The following is a 15,385-nucleotide window of genomic DNA, read 5'->3' as shown; positions in this document are numbered from 1 at the left end:
CACAGAAAGAATGGGAACAGTAGGCCATTTTCTGAATCATTCATTTTTTGGTTCAGTGTTCCTTTAAACATGGGTTCTTCTACAAATTACGGGTCATCTCCAATAGTAGGAGAATCTGTCAGACAAAAAGGGACGTGCCCAGCATAATAACCACGCAAAAAATAACCACAATATTAGTGATAGTAACAAATACCATGACATGCTGAAAAACAAAGGAGTATTCCCATCTCCAAGATCCTATCCCAATATGTAGTAGGTGCAATAATAATAATATTAGCAAATACCACCAATTATAAATGTAGTATAGTTTTTTTTCTAACTCACTGTTTCTCATTCCTCATGTGCAGGCATTGCAGGGTCTTTTGTATCCATGGTTACGACCACTAGCAACTCGCTGTCACTATATCAGTGATCATAACCATGGATACCTAAGGTCCTGCAATGCCTGCACATGAGGAAAGAGACATAGCGAATCAGAAAAACTTTACTACATTTCTAATTAGAGATATTTAATAATAATAATAATAATAATAATAATAATAATATTACTACACCTACTACATATTGGGCTAGGATCTTGGAGATGGGAATAACCCTGTAATTTTTTCCCCAAAATTTACTCATTTCCGCTCGAGCCAACCCATTATCTTCCAGCATTGTATCAAAATAATAAAATGTTCCCTGTAAGAATAATTATGAAGACAATCTCCACTTTTAGTGAGCACATGACATTTTGCTTACAACGGAGAACGTGTATTTTTCATTAAGCGTCCTGACTCCGACGTCCATTTGCAGTAATTCTGTCCAATGCGGACTGCAGTGTTCATTCAGCTCTAGAGGCCGGGAAGCGTAAGCCAATAATTGAATGTAGCAGGCGCTCCCTCTTGCAAGGAGCAGCGTATATCTGAGCTACAATGAAAATTTGTCAAGGTGACCTCATATCCAGAGCAGCTGCAGGCGTCTGCAATTTAACAGAACTACAAGTTGCTACGGCCGAGGAAATGCTGACCGCAAAATACACATCTACGGTCCCCAAATAAGCTCTAGGTGGCCATTATCTATACACGTGTGCCAGTTATTGTAGAGAGTGCGTAACCGCAGACAGAATTACATTGCACAATATACTGCTTTCCCACAAAAATTGCTTTTTAGCCCAATAAATAGCAAAAGGCATAGAGAAGAGGTAGCACTCAAGGTATACAACAGCTGCAGGCTTATGTGTATGCGCAGTATTACGGCAATCCTTAAGCTTTTGTTACCCCGATGCTGTGTGACCTCTCTGAATTGTGAGTATCAGATGTTCCATGAAGTCTTTCTTTATTGAGATGCTACAGATAATAGTTGCTGTATGTCCCAAGTAGAGATGGACAGATCGATTCGCACGACGCCAGTCCAGCCCTGTGAGACCAGCAATTGTTTTATCTCCGGAGATCCACCAACACAGCTTTTGATTAGTCCAGGCTAGCTCGACATCATGCCGCAATAATGACCGTGCCAGCTCGGCCAATCAAAAGCCACGCCAGGGATCCCAGAAGAGATTCCCCAGCCTGACAGACAAAGCTGCCTATATATTAGAAAACAAATGAGTAAATTTGCCCCAATGTGTCCAGACCCTTCCCCATTCTCAGGGAGACACTAATTTGAGTCACACAATGCAAAAAGTAGATCATGTTTTGGCCTAATTCCAAGAGCTAGCACCAACACTAGGACCTTGCCACTCAGTACACCCCCCAAGGAGCTGAAATCGGTGTTTCACTATGGACAACCCCTCTTTAGTCACCTACCTGTAAGCAAATTCCACTTCCTAGACTCCCCCCCCCCCCCAAGTAATTGTGTTCGATTCCCCTACAGCGCCCCCCGCAAGAAAATAAAGAGTTACACAGTTTGCCGACACAAGTGGCACAATGCGATCCCATCATTGTGCCACCTTTGACGAGACGTTGACATCATGTAGGTCTTAGTCTTTCAGGCGCCTGCGGACAATAGAACAGAGCGTGGTGGGGCAGCCCCATGCTCTACTGCAGGATCCAACCGCTTTAGTGCCATGTTGATATAGTTAAAAATGGTGCTCTCCCAAAGACTTGGGGCACCCGGCGGTCAGAAGTCGAGGGCATGTGCACTGCCTCGGATATTTAATGTCACTGCTGGTTGACTTTAATTGAAAATCTACACCCAAAAAAATTCTGGCCAGGGACAACTGCCCCTGTGGCTCACTCTTTCTGCACCACTGTCAAATAGGGTATTAGAGAACCCCTTTATGTGTTCTAGAAAATCCTTCTAAAAAAAAACAAAACATACGCTCCATTGTTATTAACCCATTCTGAAGACTATACAAGAGGCGATGGTAAAACCATCTCTAAAATGTAGACAGCAGGACGGTTTTACTGCAGGCGTAAAATCAGGTGTGAAGACACAAACACAAGCCATGACTTAGACAAGTGGATGGAAGCCATACTGAGATTGTATATATTAAGTCATCCCAACCTCAGATGACCCCTACAGAACAGCTGCAATGGAGACTGCATGAAGTTCCTTCTGTTTTGGTAAGAAGCACATTATGGAAGGTCAAGTAAGGGCTCTCAAGATGCGTGTCTTCACCATGTAAACACTATGGTCTTCAAAAATATATACGGTATATATATTTCACTGCAAAGAGGAGCAGGTGCATTTTAGCTCCAAACAAGCTGAAGTTCACAAATACGAAAGCAAGAAAAAGAAACAGCCTAACCAAATCACAACCGATTCATCCTTAAAAGGGGGTCATCCAGAATTAGAAAGTATGGCTGCATTCTTCCGAAAACAGCACACCTGTTCTGTTGTGTGCAAGAAAGTGGCCATGTTTGTCTAATACTGGACAAGTTTAAGAGGGGTCGATTTTCCTTCTGCCATTTGTAAAATGGTCATTTAAGAACTGGTCCAGTCACAAGGTCTGAATGATGGATCCAATCACTACACCCCTTGGATACATGTACACGTGATGATGACGTCTCTTGACTGAAATCAGTGGCATTTGTGAAGACCCTAAAGACCCGGCACAGGTCCAACTGGCTGCCCTTGACTCCAGGATCAAGACCAAGAGGCGACATAATTGTTGTATATGTACAAAAATGAAGACATGGACTTGGAGGTCTTGCTCAATTTTGCAACACAAGGTGGAATTTATAGAGGATGCTGGTTATAATACATACGGTAGACTGTATAGATTTGGCTGGAGTAGCCGGGAATAGGGAACTCCAATACTGGCCATTTAATTTTAATTTTGTGGTCAATAGTGACCGTGTCATCCACTTAGTTAGATCAAGGATGAGTCCACCCGTGTTTGTCTATTGATGCCCTGCAACATAATTGAAGGACACCAATGGACTGTTATGGCATCAAAGGATATAGGACTATTAGCCCAAAATTATTACAGACATATAATCACTGCTAAGGTGAATAAGTATAGAAAAGGGGTTACGGAAGAGAGCCATGATGTTTGCAAGAAGACAGGCCTGGGCTGTTACACTGAGGAGAGGCAGACCGGGCCATAGAATGGCATCCATCCAGTAGCAGGACTGGTCCATGCTCCTCTGTGCAACGAGGAACATGAAAGTACATGCAGGAGTCCTACAAGATGACCTCCAGTAACTATTGCTGTGAACGTTACTGACCAAGCTGTCAAAGACTCCATTAGGGTGGCATGATGGCCTGTCCTGTATTGGGACCAGTGCACAGAACCCAGTACCGTACAGCTCAATTGAGATGCCATAGTGAACGTGATGCTGTCTGCAACATCTTCCAACATACCCGCTTTGATGGTGGTCATTGATAGTCTGGGGAGGTGTATGCTTGGAGGATTAAACAAACCTTCATGTGATAGCTAATGGTACCAAAACTGCTTTTAGGAATCAAGATGAAATCTCAGAACCATTGTCAAACCTTACACTTGTGCATTGCCCTGCCTGGTGTTCCTCCTGGTGCAGGACAATGCCCGAACTCATATGACCAGAATGAGGGAGCGGTTTCTGGATGATGATGGAATTGATGCCAAGGACTCTTCTTCACGTTCCCCAGACCTGAATCCAATCGAGAACCTCTGAAACATTATGAATTGGTGCCTCCGATAATGCCATGTACATGAGCCACTGAGAACACCAGGTAGTGCCACAGACTGTCAAGGAGCCACTGATGATGCCAGGTAGTTCCAAAGACCATCCATGAGCCAATGAAGATGCCAGGTAGTGCCACAGACCGTCCACGAGCCAATGATGAGGTCAGGTAGTGTCACACCCTGTACATGAGCCACTGATGATGCCAGGTAATGCCACACCCTGTACATGAGCCGCTGATGATGCCAGATAATACTACAGACTGTCCAGGAGCTACTGATAATGCCAGGTAGTGTCACACCATGTACATGAGCCACTGAGAATGCTAGGTAGCGCCACAGACTGTCCATGAGCCAATGATTATGTCAGGTAGTGCCACAGACTGTCCATGAGCCACTGATGATGCAAGGTAGTGCTACACATTGTCCAGGAGCCACAGAAGATGCACGGTAGTGCTACACATTGTTCAGGAGCCACTGATGATGCCAGGTAGCGCTACACATTGTCCAGGAGCCACTGATGGTGCCAGGTGGTGCTACAGACTGTCCAGGAGCCACTGATGATGCCATGTGGTGCTACAGACTGTCCAGGAGCCACTGATGATGCCATGTGGTGCTATAGACTGTCCAGGAGCCACTGATGATGCCATGTGGTGCTACAGACTGTCCAGGAGCCACTGATGATGCCATGTGGTGCTACAGACTGTCCAGGAGCCACTGATGATGCCATGTAGTGCTACACACTGTCCAGGAGCCACTGATGATGCCATGTGGTGCTACAGACTGTCCAGGAGCCACTGATGATGCCATGTGGTGCTACACACTGTCCAGGAGCCACTGATGATGCCAGGTGTAGTACTAGACACTGTCCAGGAGCCACTGATGATGCCATGTGGTGCTACACACTGTCCAGGAGCCACTGATGATGCAATGTGGTGCTACACACTGTCCAGGAGCCACTGATGATGCAATGTGGTGCTACACACTGTCCAGGAGCCACTGATGATGCCATGTGGTGCTACACACTGTCCAGGAGCCACTGATGATGCCAGGTGTAGTACTACACACTGTCCAGGAGCCACTGATGATGCCATGTGGTGCTACACACTGTCCAGGAGCCACTGATGATGCAATGTGGTGCTACACACTGTCCAGGAGCCACTGATGACGTCAGGTGTAGTACTACACACTGTCCATGAGCCACTGATGATGCCATGTGGTGCTACACACTGTCCAGGAGCCACTGATGATGCCATGTGGTGCTACACACTGTCCAGGAGCCACTGATGATGCCATGTGGTGCTACACACTGTCCAGGAGCCACTGATGATGCCAGGTGTAGTACTACACACTGTCCAGGAGCCACTGATGATGCCATGTGGTGCTACACACTGTCCAGGAGCCACTGATGATGCAATGTGGTGCTACACACTGTCCAGGAGCCACTGATGACGTCAGGTGTAGTACTACACACTGTCCAGGAGCCACTGATGATGCCATGTGGTGCTACACACTGTCCAGGAGCCACTGATGATGCCATGTGGTGCTACACACTGTCCAGGAGCCACTGATGCCGAGATCCAGGTCTAGAATCCCACAGGACACCTTCCATCATCTCAACCGCAGCCCAAACATTGTAGAACTGCACACAGGAGAGTGGAAGCCACAAACTCTACTCATCACATTATGAGTGGCCATGATGGAATTCATACAAGTTGGATCCACTTGCGAGTTCAGTTTTTTTTCCTTTTTATTTTTGGGGCGATTTGGAATCTAGACCTCAGACCGCTGACTCTTTAGGTTCCATCGACCGTGGAGACGTTGCTTTGCTTCAGCTTTGATTTCAGTTTTCAGTGTCCCCTTAATTTTTTTTTTCTTCCTAACACCGTATTTCACCAAAAATTCCTCCGAGAGGTTTAAGGGCCATCATCTGTATCTTTAGTTTTAACAGATTAAATCTAAAAGCCACGTAAACCAGTAAATCCATTACGACAGGCCGAAACATTGTAAAGTTCACAAATTTCCATACTGCACGATTCTATTCATAGGAGAACCTCACATTTCAGATAGAAAGCAAGACAAATGCCTGGAGTAACAAGGCCTGGCGGGTCACCCTCCATGCCAACTGTCAGATCCAGGAATGCCACACCCCGCCTGTACAGTGTAACCCTTCCCTGACCCCATGGGACAACAAGCTGCACATTATTCACTACCATCAGGATTTATAGGCTGCTAATATCTCCTGGCAGATGGAAGGTTAAAGGATTTCATTCCTGTTATTGCCAACGTGGACAAAGAGGTGGTTACTGGACGGCTCAGAGTCATGCACACAGCAATGTGGTCATACATGGCCCTGGTCACACTTCTCAGACTATTATGTGACGAGACGAGATCCACAATATGATACAACTGATGGGAGGAAAGATTGTACCGGAAAGAAAAACTGACTGGTGAATTTCACTACTGAAGAAAATTTAGGGAACTGGTCACCTGCCATAAATATGTAACGTTTCACCTAAATGCCGCAGTTCTCCTGAATCCGACAATGTTTTCCTCGTCTTCCTGCTCCTCTCCATTCCAGAGATACGGCCCTTCTTCCTTGTATATAAATCAAGTCTGGTTAGCCAAGTGGGCGTGGGCCTCAGCTCTTCTGTGGGTGTGTTCTTGAGGTTGACTTGTCAGTTGACTTGCAAGACTAGATTTAAGAAGGGGAGGGCTATATATCAGGGACAGAGAGGCGTAGGAACAAAAGGAAAACAACGCCGGATTCAGAAGAACAGAGGCATTTACACCAGGTGAAGAAAATTTATTAAAAAGAATAAAATACATTTTTATGGCACGTGACAGGTCCTATTTAACATAGCTCATCGGCAAGAGATCAAAAGTAAGCAACTCAAAAATGAACGAATGAGCTGCAATTCCCAATGCAGCCATAGACACAAATGGCGGCGCTGTTTCGTTTTGAAGTTTTTCTTTTAAACGTCATAGAAACCATTAGAACAGCGGAAGGCGATAGAGATGGCATTTCATTTCCATTGACTTTAATTGGGATAAACAGCAATTTAATAAATCAGCCGACACCTTGCATACGCCCAAACACAAGAACATGTCACCCAGGAGATATTTGCAGTTTTAGACGTGTAGAACATCAATCCAGATTACCAAAAATCAGCAGAGCAGAAAACCAGTTGAACAAGTTAAGACAGAAATCCTTCATGAGAAAGCTCCCCAAGACGCTGGAAGTCACTAACAGTCTGGGATATTCCTTCATTTTTAACAATTACAAGAAGAAAAAAAATCCGACTAATTGTTCGTCAAAATGGTCATTCAGGAGCCTGGGAAAGTTGGTTGACAACCCTTCTAGGAGCTGCATCTGTGCTCAGATTAGTAGTTATTCATTTTCCTCAGTTATTCCTCCTGGAAATGTATGAATGGATTGACTGTTATCATTCTCTTAGTTAATGAAGCATGTCCATCCACACTCACACAGGACATGGATAAACCCTACAGACAAGGAGAAAGGCAGCCGGGAGTTACCAACCTCGACCCACCATGCCAGGAAGAGTAACAGAGGTGCAGCACAAGAGGTGACTTCTGAAGAAGGATCCTTCAAAACTGTTATTTTATGGGGGAATGACACAAGGGGGACAGTGAAGCTTAGCTGTAAAAGGTATACATTTCCAGGAGGAATAACAGAGGAACATCAAAAAAGGAGATTCGGAACTCCTACTTCATGGGGCATGCAAAGTCAACAGAGATGGCAGATCCATGTCAAAGAGAACCAGCTGCCAAATCTGGAGCGCCGTGTCTTATAACATACTGGAATTCCTCTGTTATTCCTCCTGAAGATGTATACATAAATCATCAACGGTCATCATTCTAACACTGGCCAATCAGCAATAGTGTTCCAATTAATAAATGGAATGTTAATGCCTAATTGTCAATTTATTTCTACATTTCCAAGAGGAATAACAGAGGACCATCACAATAGAGGGTTCAGAATGGAAATTTCAAAGGGGCAAAGAAGTGTTTTCTACAACAGACATGTTGGGACAGATGACAGGTTCTCGTTAAAGGGATAGAGAAATGAGCACATGGTGAGTTAAAGGGAATCTGTCAGCAGGTTTATGCTGTGTAATCTGAAGACAGTAGGAGATAGAGGCTGAAACACTGAATTCAGTGACGTGTCACTTATCAAGCTGCGTGCTGCCGTTTACTAACTGTGAAGGGTTATCTCCAAGAGAACAACATTACTGGCCTAGTCTGACTCCGCCCCTCCTGAGATTAGCTGCTCACTGTCTATAGACATTGTAAATACACAGCCTGCTGTGGGCGGGGCTAGCTTTCTCAGCTCTGCTGCATTCTAAATCTACACACTGTTTCAGAACGGCTGCACCCAGTAATCTAAGTGATACATCCTTGGATTCAGCTTCTCTTTGCCTACATCATGCTGCTCTCCGATGTGGAAGCAAAAAAACTGCTGACAGATTCCCTGTAAGGTTACTGCATGGAGCCCCACAAGGTTTGTGCTCTCAATAGAAGGTATTTGTTTAGATCAGCATGAATATGGCTCTGATATCTCTGAAAAGACAGTGCTAATCAACCCTTCAGCGAGCCCCGGGCACAAAGAGAGTCAGTTTTCACTAGAATTCAAACGCAGCACAGAATAAGCCGCTCATTGTCTGCTGCTGCAGAGCGCAGAGCTCTGCATGTCCTGGTATGCTGCTCCGCCAAGTGACGCCCCTGCCATGGGATCTACAGGCGGAGAGATGCTCCCTGCAGGCTGCTCCAAAGCAGAACCCCGGCTCGGCCATGATGGCGGACTCAGCACCCTACAGTCCAGCAGTCACCTCAATTATTGCCCCCCGAAGCGGAAAGCAGAGTTTGGCCTTAGTGGTGGCTTTAGGGTTAAATAACAATACTTTTTATTCCCTCTAATTAATTAAATCACTGTTCACACATGAATATATACAATCGCACACACGGATACGGCCCATTCACTAATAATGACCCGACTTTGAGGCATCTACACTAGGATTTGTTTCATTCACCAGTTCAGCTCAATGTAACTAATGAATCTAAAAGAATCAATTGACCTATAAACCCAAAGTATATGAAAAACAATGGCGGTCAATAATATGATCATCCCGGGGCTGCAGGTGGGTGCCGAGCCGAGCTACACATGGACAGTAGGATTTATATTTAGACTATATTTTTTAGTGATGTGTGTAAATATGACATTAATTCAGCATATAATAACCTGACACTGGTTTCCAGGAAAATATTGTAATAAAAAGTGGAATTTCCCCCAAACACAGAACCCCGAGTACAAAAAAAACCCTCGATAAAAATTAGAATAGCACATTGTATTGAGATTGAAATGGACAGTTTATGGGGTTTTTGGACTGTGTGATAATCCAGAGTATGTAACAAAAAAGATCAGTAGATGCTGGGTTGAAGGAGAGAAAAAGCAAAGAAAGCGAGAGGAGAGAGAGAAAAAAAGAGGAGAGGAGAGGAGAGGAGAGAAAAGAGAAGAGAGAGAAAAAAGAGAAGAGAGAGAAAAAAGAGGAGAGAGAGAAAAAAGAGGAGAGAGAGAAAAAAGAGGAGAGAGAGAAAAAAGAGGAGAGAGAGAAAAAAGAGGAGAGAGAGAAAAAAGAGGAGAGAGAGAAAAAAGAGGAGAGAGAGAAAAAAGAGGAGAGAGAGAAAAAAGAGGAGAGAGAGAAAAAAGAGGAGAGAGAGAAAAAAGAGGAGAGAGAGAAAAAAGAGGAGAGAGAGAAAAAAGAGGAGAGAGAGAAAAAAGAGGAGAGAGAGAAAAAAGAGGAGAGAGAGAAAAAGAGGAGAGAGAGAAAAAAGAGGAGAGAGAGAAAAAAAGAGGAGAGAGAAAAAAAGAGGAGAGAGAAAAAAGAGGAGAGAGAGAAAAAAGAGGAGAGAGAGAAAAAAGAGAAGAGAGAGAAAAAAGAGAAGAGAGAGAAAAAAGAGAAGAGAGAGAAAAAAGAGAAGAGAGAGAAAAAAGAAGAGAGAAAAAAGAGAGAGAAAAGAGAGAAAAGAGAAAAAAGAGAAAAAAGAGAAAAAAGAGAAAAAAGAGAAAAAAGAGAAAAAAGAGAAAAAAGAGAAAAAAGAGAAAAAAGAGAAAAAAGAGAAAAAAGAGAAAAAAGAGAAAAAAGAGAAGAGAGAGAAAAGAGAAAAGAGAAAAGAGAAAAAAGAGAAAAAAGAGAAAAAAGAAAAAAGAGAAAAAAGAGAAAAAAGAGAAAAAAGAGAAAAAAAGAGAAAAAAAGAGAAAAAAGGGCGAAAAGAGGCGAAAAGAGGCGAAAAGAGGCGAAAAGAGGCGAAAAGAGGCGAAAAGAGGCGAAAAGAGGCGAAAAGAGGCGAAAAGAGGCGAAAAGAGGCGACAGATTTTCTTTCATTTTTCCAAATTAATCAAATAAAAATTGGATTATTATAGAAATGAATTTATATACATATACACACACATTTCATGGGTATAGCACCTCCACCAAGAAACTCCCCAGAAAAAAAAATAATGGACACAAAAATAACCTAAATGTTAAGAACAAAAATGTTCTGCAAAAGATTGTAAATAATTCTGCAATTCTTTGATAAGAAAAAGAAACCAAAAAAGAAGAACAATTCACGATTCAGCTACTCTGGGAAGTGGGATAACCGGCATCTTGCGTCAGATCCATCTGAGTGTCGCTCAGTCCTATGGTCACAGACCAGCGACAGCGCTGAGCACACAATGCAGAGACCCCACACTGGATGCCCACTGGATTTATAGTATCAGCTCCTGAGATACACTGCATCCTCCACACCAGGCTCACACAGGCGGACCAGGGTCCTTTCTAGCAGGATTCTCGCCGCGGACATTATGGCAGAATGACGTCTGTCAGTAGATCGGTTGTGTAGTGAAGATTATCAGGGCAGCGGACATGTCAGACTGGGGTCCTAGTGGTGGAGGTTGGCTGGGGGGCTGCAGGTCTGGGGACCCTCTATGGGAGCAGGACATGGCTTCTGAACACCTAGTGGTGGGAGGATGTCTCCAGCCTGCAGCTCCTCATCCAGCTTTTCATTGCAGCAATGCAGAGACGCCATCTTCCCTGGATCTTAATCTTCCTTCAGTCCAAATCCTTTTATCTCGTGCCTCTTTCATGCCCACCCAAAGGAAGAGCCCACAGTTCTCATTGAGAGACCCCCGCCCCTTCCAGGAGACTAATTATACATCCACCTTTTTATAACTGAATTCCTAAAAATAAGTGCCCCCTAGACCATATGCTAATAGCCCCCAGATCTATAATCAGCAGAAGGAGGAGAAAGGTCAGGGATGGGGGGCTACTGCATAGAATGGACCACCTAGAGAGTGCCAGCTATTCAGACCACGGATGGGACCAGTCACCAGCAGCAAAACAGTCACAGCTTTGATGTCTCAGACACCAGACAGAGGTGGGATCTAGAGAAATATGTAGGGTCCATGCTTCACAGGATAACACCCCTTCATGACCAAGGAAAGAAAAATATAGAGAAGTCCATGACATGCTGGCACACAGACATATGGCACAGCAGGGGGCTGTGGGAGATGCAGAACTTCCACAAGTAATCACCATGTAGCACCAGTCATATGAAGGAGAAAGGTGGGAAACACCATGGAAAAATAACTGGTGGAAGGTGGGACTGGGAAAAGAGACAGGAGGAGTGCAGGGTGGGAAGAGACACCCTTGGAGGGGCAAGAGGCAACTAACGGGGAATGAGAACATTTGGACGGCACCTTAATGATACACAGTGGAAATAACAAGCAGATCCCAAGGATACGAGCAGGCAATGAAGGGTTGATTCGAAAGCGATAAAGGTGATGAGTGTCTAAAGAGGGCACCAGCAGCTCCGCCACAGAGAGACCAGGGGGCATCGCAGATCACAGAGGATGCAAACATGACGGATCATACCAGAGAAAAGGGAGGAGGCATCAAAGGGTTAATCAGAGGAGACAAGTGGCATCTCCAGAGGAGCAAGAAGGCAGGAGATGGGGTACCACAGACAAGAGCCCACCCCCCAAGAAGACAGGGTACCATTTCAGGCAGGAGCCCCCCTAAAGAGGCAGGGTAGGGGTACCTCATCAGGCAGTAACCCCCCAAGAAGGCAGGGTAGGGGTACCACATCAGGAAGGAGCCCCTGAAGAAGGCAGGGTAGGGATACCACATCAAGAAGGAGAGGCAGATACCACATCAGGCAGGAGCCCCCCACCCCAAGATGGTAGGGTAGGGGTACCACACCAGGGAGGAGCCCCTCCAAGGAGGCAGGGTAGGGTACCACACTAGGGACGAGCCCCCCAAGGAGGCAGGGTAGGGGTACCACATCAGGAAGGAGCCCCTGAAGAAGGCAGGGTAGGGATACCACATCAAGAAGGAGAGGCAGATACCACATCAGGCAGTAACCCCCCAAGAAGGCAGGGTAGGGGTACCACATCAGGAAGGAGCCCCTGAAGGAGGCAGGGTAGGGTACCACACTAGGGACGAGCCCCCCAAGGAGGCAGGGTAGGCGTACCACACTAGGGAGGTGCCCCCCATGAAGGTAGGGCGGGGGTACCACACTAGTGAGGGGATCCCCCCCAAGGAGGCAGGGTAGGGGTACCACACTAGGGAGGAGCCCCCCATGTAGGTAGGGCAGGGGTAGCGCACTATGGAGGAGCCCCCCAAGGAGGCAGGGTAGGGGTACCACACTAGGGAGGGGATTCCCCCAAAGAGGCAGAGTAGGGGTACCACACTAGGGAGGAGCCCCCCATGAAGGTAGGGCAGGGGTAGCGCACTAGGGAGGAGCCCACCAAGGAGGCAGGGTAGGGGTACCACACTAGGGAGGAGCCCCCCAAGGAGGCAGGGTAGGGGTACCACACTAGGGAGGAGCCCCCGAAAGAGGCAGAGTAGGGGTACCACACCAGGGAGGAGCCCCTCCAAGGAGGCAGGGTAGGGGTACCACATTAGGGAGGAGCCCCCCATGACGGTAGGGCAGGGGTACCACACTAGGGAGGGGAGCCCCCCAAGGAGGCAGAGTAGGGGTACCACACTAGGAGGGAGCCCCCCAGGGAGGCAGGGTAGGGGTACCACACTAGGGAGGGGAGCCCCCCAAGGAGGCAGGGTAGGGGTACTACACTAGGGAGTACCACTGGGGAGGAGCCCCCCAAGGAGGCAGAGTAGGGTTCCACACTAGGGAGAAGCCCACAAGGAGGTAGGGTAGGGGTACCACACTAGGGAGTACCACTGGGGAGGAGCCCCCCAGGGAGGTAGGGTAGGGGTACCACACTGGGGAGGAGCCCCCAAGGAGGCAGGCTAGGGGTACCACACTGGGGAGGAGCCCCCAAACAGGTAGGGTAGGGGTACCACACTAGGGAGTACCACTGGGGAGGAGCCCCCCAGGGAGGTAGGGTAGGGGTACCACACAGTGGAGCCCCCAAGGAGGCAGGGTAGGGGTACCACACTTGGGAGGAGCCCCCCAAGGAGGCAGGGTAGGGTACCACACTAGGGACGAGCCCCCCAAGGAGGCAGGCTAGGGGTACCACACTGGGGAGGAGCCCCCAAGAAGGTAGGGTAGGGGTACCACACTTGGGAGGAGCCCCCCAAGGAGACAGGGTAGGGTACCACACTAGGGACGAGCCCCCCAAGAAGGCAGGCTAGGGGTACCACACTGGGGAGGAGCCCCCAAGAAGGTAGGGTAGGGGTACCACACTAGGGAGGAGCCCACGCCTTTAATAAAGAAGATGTACACAAGATCCACAAAGGAAAGAATGGCAAAGGGTTAATAGGAGAGCGCCCCCAGTGGGGGTAGGAGAGTCCAGGAGGGGGGGGTAGGAGAGTCCAGGAGGGGGGGGTAGGAGAGTCCAGGAGGGGGGGGGTAGGAGAGTCCAGGAGGGGGGGTAGGAGAGTCCAGGAGGGGGGGTAGGAGAGTCCAGGAGGGGGGGTAGGAGAGTCCAGGAGGGGGGGTAGGAGAGTCCAGGAGGGGGGGTAGGAGAGTCCAGGAGGGGGGGTAGGAGAGTCCAGGAGGGGGGGGGGGACATATTGCATTTTCCTCATAAGAGGCTACATGTCCTATAAGGAGGGGGCAACAGAATCAGAGAATGAAGGGGGCATCAGATGGTAGAGGATGCAGATCAGTCATGGCACTAGTATGTGGAAGCCCCCTTTAAAGGGCTGCAAGAATTAAAGGGACATGATGAGCATTCAGCCCCCAGTATGGGCAGCCATGCGATGCAGAGGGCATGAAGGGGTGAATGAGGGGAGCAGCGGCGCTGGCACAGAGGGCACATCCCCGGCATCAGATCCCCAGGGTGATCGCACAACAAAGGGAAGCAGCAAGGTGTGCTCCGGCATTACATCAGCTCCTCACAGCCGCCCTCCCCCATCCCTCACCTCTATGGCCAGCGCGGCGGCGGCCAGCAGCAGCAGCAGCGTTATGTGGGGCAGCATGGCTGCGGAGAGCGGGAGGTGCAGCCTGGGATCCGCGCTGTCTGGCCTCCGGTGCGGGCGGTGATTTCCTCCGGGCTGGTGCTGTGGACTGAGCGGCACACGGGAGGCACACACACGCTCACATCCACGGGCTGCGTCAGCTGATCCTGCCCACCCGCGCCCGCCACTGACCCCTGCCGGTGCGCGGCCGGAACTGCAGGTGCATGCACTACAATGGGCGGAGAGGAGCCGCCGCTGCTGCAGTGCTACAGGGCTATCTGCGCCATGGCTGCACTGCTGGGGACTGTGCCCACTGCCATTACATCTATGGTAGCAGGCAGGAAGACGACCACTGGGCTGGAGGTGCCCACACATCACCTCAGTCCAGGTGGGCAGTGGCAATGTACCCCTGATGAACAAAAAAGTGCCTTGAAGGTGGTGGTGGCCCCAACTATCATGGCTCTCTGATACTAATAGTCTTGTCCTTGGGAGGAAAGGGACCTTCCATTACTCTCCAGGGTCACGAGTGACTGCGACCCTGCACCCATTACCGTTACGCCACGCGTCGGACTGGGGTGGCGAGGCCCACCGGTAACATGGACTCTGGGGGCCTCTATTTATCATGTACATGTTACATGACCCCCCAGATGTTCCTCTGCCCTATATAGTGATACTCTGGGCACTTTGTACAATGAATGTATTGGGTCACCTGCTGCACATGTTGGGGGTAAGCAGCTTATTCCTGCATGGGGGCCCACCGGGGGATTCTCCTGTTCTCCGCTGTGCCAGTCCATGCCTGATTACGTCCCTGCCCTTCCCCATAGCTGCACACACCCCAGGCCGGCTCCAGATTCTTCTGGCCCCTGGGTTACTG

At 48.2% G+C, this 15,385-nt stretch overlaps 1 protein-coding gene across 4 annotated transcripts in view; it reads right to left on the bottom strand.

The window, feature by feature from the left end:
- APP (amyloid beta precursor protein) overlaps nucleotides 1-14,817 on the bottom strand; it is a 318,149-nt gene extending 303,332 nt beyond the window's left edge. For 2 of the 4 annotated variants that reach the window (XM_069760867.1, XM_069760870.1), the window contains exon 1: nucleotides 14,476-14,694. In XM_069760867.1, coding sequence (XP_069616968.1) covers nucleotides 14,476-14,532 — 57 coding nt within the window. In that variant the 5' untranslated portion in view covers nucleotides 14,533-14,694. Of the gene's footprint in view, nucleotides 1-14,475 lie in introns of all 4 variants that reach the window. The other 2 variants (XM_069760868.1, XM_069760871.1) reach the window with 2 other exon arrangements.
- Between the last annotated feature and the right edge of the window lie 568 nt (nucleotides 14,818-15,385).

This window comes from Ranitomeya imitator, chromosome 3 (assembly GCF_032444005.1).
Source record: "Ranitomeya imitator isolate aRanImi1 chromosome 3, aRanImi1.pri, whole genome shotgun sequence".
In the NCBI taxonomy this organism is placed as follows: Eukaryota; Metazoa; Chordata; class Amphibia; order Anura; family Dendrobatidae; genus Ranitomeya; species Ranitomeya imitator.
Note: the sequence above shows the minus strand (reverse complement) of the source record. Positions and strands in the feature narration are given on the sequence as shown.